The sequence below is a fragment of the Propithecus coquereli genome, unplaced genomic scaffold, assembly GCF_000956105.1.
Source record: "Propithecus coquereli isolate 6110/MARCELLA unplaced genomic scaffold, Pcoq_1.0 Scaffold145, whole genome shotgun sequence".
NCBI lineage: Eukaryota > Metazoa > Chordata > Mammalia > Primates > Indriidae > Propithecus > Propithecus coquereli.
In genome coordinates, this window is record NW_012138858.1 from 266566 (window position 1) to 272313 (window position 5748).

Consider the following 5748-nt stretch of genomic DNA (forward strand, 5'->3'; position numbering starts at 1 on the left):
TTATAGCTCAGGCCAGTATCAAACTACTGGCCTCAAGTGATCCTCCCACCTCAGCCTCTCAAAGTGCTAGGATTATAGGTATGAGGTGCTGTGCCAGCCTCTTGGTATATTTTGGATAGCAATCTTTTGTAAGATGTGTTTTTTGCAAATATTTTATCCCAGCCTATGGCCTATCCTGCTTTATATTTTTACAGTCCAGGAAATGCCGATATTTTTACTCTTTAATATTAATTTTTTCTTTCTCCGTTCCTTTCTTTCTTCTGCCCTATTCTTTCTACAGAGTTGTAACATTTCATCTTAACTGTTCTTTGGTATTCAAATTCTAGATCTTTTTATACTATGCTTCACTTTCCTTTTTGTGAAGGGGAGGCAAGGGGTTGTTTGTGATGTGACCAACTCTTCAGTGGGTTTGGGAAAATGAAGGGATTTATAAACATTGGAAAAACAAAAAACAAACAAAACAAAACCAAAAAGCTGTCAAGCCAGGAAGCTCAAAGGAATACCACTAAGTGAAAGTAGCAAGTCTGAAAGGCTACATACTGTATGATTGAAAATATGTAACATTCTGGAAAGGGCAAAACTATGGAGACTCTAAAAATGATCAGTGGTTGGGGGAAGACAGGATGAACAGATAGAGCGCAGGGGATTTTTAGGGCAGTGCAAATAATCTGTAAGATACTGTAGCAGTGGATATAAGACATTATGCATTTGTCAAAACTCATAGAGTGAGCCCTAATGTAAACTGTGGACTTTGGGTGATTAAGAAACAGGAACAGCTAGGCTTGGGGATACCTGCCTGTAGTCCCAGCTACTCTGGAGGCTGAGGCAGGAGGATCGCTTGAGGCCAGCAGTTTGAGTCTGTAGTATGTTGTGATTGTACCTGTGAATAGCCACTGCACTGCAGCCTGGCCAAGGTAGTGAGACCTTGATTCTTTTTTTTTTTTTTTTTTTGAGACACAGTCTCACTCTGTTGCCCCGGGCTAGAGTGCTGTGGCGTCAGCCTAGCTTACAGCAACCTCAAACTCCTGGGCTCAAGCGATCCTCCTGTCTCAGCCTCCTGGATAGCTGGGACTACAGGCACGCGCCACTGTGCCCAGCTAACTTTTTCTATTTTAGTTGTTTGACTGATGTCTTTCTATTTATAGTAGAGACGGGGTCTCGCTCTTGCTCAAGCTGGTCTCCAACTCCTGAGCTCAAGCAATCCTCCCTCCTCGGCCTCCCAGAGTGCTAGGATTATAGGCGTGAGCCACCGCGCCTGGCCGACCCTGATTCTTTTAAAAAAAAAACAAACCCACAACAATAAAACAAACCCCCAGCAACAAAGTGGTATGAGAGAAGAAAAAGACACTAATTGGTTTTAGGGAAACTTTTAATTTCCAACATTTTTTCTTTCTTTGCCTGTGCCTTTACTTTTTTGGTGTCACATCTTAATGGTTTGATTTCATGACATATTTTCCTTGGTTTTCTAGAATTTTTCTCTTAAAAAATACATAGACCAAAAAATAAATTTGCTTTGAAATCTTTGAGATATTTTACAGTGTCATTAGCAAATCTGCTAATGAATTTTTCCTAAGCGCAGTTAGGAATTACTTCTCTGCATTATACGTTTGGACTTGAGTGCTTTTTGCTAAACATTTAAGGTTTTTTCTACTATTGTTTTAATATAAACATGTGGAAAGACTCTTCTTGTATAGAAAAATGACTTGTGAAATATTTGTTTCAAGTTTCCTGGAGTGCTTTTTTTTCCCCCTCCTTGGGAAAAAAGATCAGGAATTTTATGTTTATAGTTTTTATTTTATTCAGATAAATATTGAAAAAAATTCTAGCTTTTTTTGGTTGAATTTATTCTTATTCAGAAAGAATTAGTCTGATGATGTGATAGATTAAATACAGTTCTGCAAATGGATTCTAAGTAAACCAAATCCTCTATGTCATTAAGATTGTTAGTGAACATGAATTCAGTCACTGAGATAATAAAACATTGTTTTCTTCTTCCATAGTTGTCTTGTTTTTTCACCCCTTACTTTTTAAGCTGCTTTAGGTTTTAACAGCAATGTGATTGGGATGAGGGGCAGGTTGGGAGGGCCTTGACAGAGAACTACAGTTAGCTATTGGACTGATCAGCACCAGACAGTATAGGGTCGGAATGGCCAATGTTTGATATTTTGTTATGAATCTTCCAGTACATAAATTCTGTTTTCTTAAATTAAATTAATCCTTATGATACTGTTTGATAATATTAAATAAGCTCTTACTTATTCTGTTTAATTTCTGTAATGGGTAGAAAAAAATCATAGTCCAGTTGTTACTCTTTTGTTGCTCTGGTTAGAGATCTCTATTTAGGACAGCATGGGCCCAGCTGGCGAAAGTAGCTGAGGGTCAAAGCACGATGTAGGATGATGATAAAAAAAAAAGTAGCTTATGGGTGGGTCTTGGGAAATAATGTTTTCTTTGCATGATCCTTAAGGAAGCTGACCTGGTTACAACTCATGAATTGGGACACAATTTTGGAGCAGAACATGATCCGGATGGTCTAGCAGAATGTGCCCCAAATGAGGACCAGGGAGGAAAATACGTCATGTATCCCATAGCCGTGAGTGGCGATCATGAAAACAATAAGGTATGTGTATGTTTGGGAGCTTTTTTATGTGGTTAGGAAAGAAGGAGGCTGTGTGTGATGATCATAATGAGAGCTGAGAGAAGTATTCCATTCCTAGGTATTTCCCTAAGGATGGGTCTGCAAATTACAAAGTACCTTGAAAGTTGGTTGTGTTTTGGAGTGAAATGTGGTCCATCTAAATCAGACTAAAGCAGCTGGACGTGGTGGCTCACACCTGTAATCCCAGCACTTCGGGAGGCCAACTTGGGAGAATCACATGAGGCCTGGAGTTTGTGACAAGCCTCGGCAACATGGAAAGACTTCTGTACAAAAAATTTTAAAAATTAACAGGACATGGTGGCATGTGCCTGTAGTCCCAAATTACTTGGGAGGCTGAGGCAGGAGGATCGCTTCAGCCCAGGAGTTTGAGGTTGCTGTGAGCTATGATTGCACCACTGCACTCCAGCCTGAACAGAGTGAGACCCTGTCTCAAAATAAATAAATAAATCTGGTTAAAGCTCTCATTTGGACTGTTATCAAGCTTAATACTGTGCAGATTGGGATCTAAGAAAAATTACTAATAGTAATGGCTTTTGTTAGAGTTCTGGATTTCAAGGTCTGGTGGGCTTAGACTTTATGTTAAAAATTGCCTGTCACTTTGTTACAAGTTGTCATCGTTTTAACTCTACAGTACTCCACAATTTACATGTTTTTACTAACTTTTGCAATAAAACACAGTTTGCCAGACTACAAACCCCATGTGGGAAAGGCCTTTGTCTTGTTCACAGCTCTGTCTCCAGTGCCTGGTAGGAGTACCTGGCACTTAAATATTCGTTAAGTAAATAATTGAATGATTTACTATTTCAGGTTTCTGATAGAGTACACTAGTTGATTTGGGATATTGTAAACAATTTCAGAGACTTGAGAAGTGCCTGTGACTAACTCTTAGAATCTGAACTCAAAGTTAAAAGTATTAATAAATGTCTAGTTCTTTCATTTTATTTGAGGTTAAGCAGTTTAAGGCAGCGTGAGGAGAACATTAGTTGTGCTGCTGTGTTGGGGAGGCCCTAAAGGAGTCTGGTGTGATCAGGGGAGAGGGAGAATATCGTCCTGACGTGTGCTTTGAGCCAGGCCACGGGCTGGGAGAGCCTGCCCAGGATCTGGAGGAAAGGATGACGTCTGGGTTTTCCCAGCCCTGACACACTGCTTTTCAAAATTTCTGCCTCCTTTTCTTTTTGTAATCTTTTTTGATTGTTGTTTGATTTTTTTTTTTTTTTTTTTTTTACTGTTGTGTATATTTTCTGCATCTCGTTTTCTTTGGTTTTTATGTCTAAACATTCTCTTCGTTTCTTGTTTTGTGGATTATGTTTTATTGTTCCTCTGCTTGACAGCTTGGGCCTGAGGAATATTTTCCTATCCCTTTGTGTCCACTCTTCCAACTTATAAAAACCCTTGTTGAATTTTCCTCCTTTTTTCAAAGGTCGCCTCTGCATTTCTAATCACATTGTGCTGTGCAACAGAATGTTCTGTAGTGATGGGAATGCTGTACATCTCTGCGCAGCGCAGTAGCCACCAGCCATGTATGGCTGTGGAGCAACTGAAATGCGGCTAGAGACTGAGAAGCAGAATTTTTAATTCTGTTTTATTTACATTTACAAGTGGTGTCCTGTGATGGGAAGTGGGAATGGCCATTAACTCTAAAAGGACACGAGGGACCCTACTGGGAAGATAGAAATGTTCTAAAACCTATTTATGGCGATGGTTTCACCATTTGGTAAAGTTACTACAAATAACTGAGTTGTACACTTGAAATGAGTGAATTTTGTAATAATGTAAAATATGCCTTAATCTTTAAAAAGCAAACTAAAACACTAGTGTAGGAGCAGAGGATATAGAGGAGACATGAAGCCACGAGTTGATTGTTGTTGAAGCGGATGAGGCATGTGGGCTTTTGTGACGCCATTCTGTCCACTTTATAGGTGCTTGAATGCTTCTGTAATAGAAAGTATAAAATCTAAATAGCCGCATATAACTAGTAGCTACCATATTGGACAGCGCTCCTCTGATTGACAGGTCACTTGCTTCTTGGTTATGAGGACGGTTGTCAGAACTTCGGGGGAAAATGTTTTACTTTGCAAACTCTGCCTGAGTGGGCACACATGTTGCTAACTCTTCTGCTGTTCAAGTTCTTCGTAGAATTTCCCCTATGGGCTCTTCCGAACTGCCCTGTAAGAACTTGCCAATGAGAATGGAGTGCCCACAGAGCTGTTTTTTTTTCTGGAGCTGCTAGTCTGTATCAATGAAGAACAATTTACTTATTTTATCCCGAGCATGTCATATTTAGTGCGTGTTTTTATAGTTTGGTTTTCCCAAGTAGCAGTCTCCTTGGAAGAAGATAATGTGTATCCTCTAATTTATGTTTTAAATGAATTCCCTAATAAAAATGTTTTTAACTAGATGAGAAGGGCTACGGGACAAAAGTAGTTTCTAGTTTCCTTGACCTAGAAAGACAGAACTCTGCTAGACAAGCCACTGAAAAGCAGTGTGCCATGGGTGGGCTTCACTGTGGAAAGATGACATTAGTGAAAAGGAATGCGGGACTTTTGGGATTGTAACCTCTTAGGAAGGATGTTACAGTTAGCTGGAGGGAAGAGGAGGTTTTATGATGAGGATGCACACAGATGCACACAGAAGGCCCCCAGGTCTGTAGGGAACATGTAGGCAAAAGGCTAGAGTTGAGATTGGTCCCTTTTTCCTTAGCACTATCCAGGGCCTACAGCTACGTGGGAGATGTAACTGATAAATTAGTGAAGAGCCATTCTTATCTGTTTACTGTGAATTTTAATTCATTAGGACTTGAGCCTCCCAGAGGTGAAATGATAAAATGGAGCTCATAGATCTGCAGTGCTGATGAATAAACCCACCAAAATTCCAACTGCCTGAGGCCCAGATTGGAATAACTAGACCTCTTAAACATCTTAACTATAAAAACAAATTGGAAGATCTTTTTAAAAAGTCTAGTTAGTATTCTGTTTAGGGTGATGAGGTCTTCACTATCTTTCTGAAAGTAATTCCTTTGATATCTGACTCAGTGGTTACAGGTGCCTTTGGAGGATCCTGTCCTCTCTGCTCTCAGGGGCTTCGTGATT

At 39.8% G+C, this 5748-nt stretch overlaps 1 protein-coding gene across 1 annotated transcript in view; it reads left to right on the plus strand.

The window, feature by feature from the left end:
- The window catches only part of ADAM17 (ADAM metallopeptidase domain 17), a 69236-nt gene that overhangs the window by 32919 nt on the left and 30569 nt on the right, over window positions 1–5748 (plus strand). The window contains exon 11 of the mRNA XM_012639941.1: window positions 2468–2620. Coding sequence (XP_012495395.1) covers window positions 2468–2620 — 153 coding nt within the window. The remainder of the gene's footprint in view (window positions 1–2467; window positions 2621–5748) is intronic.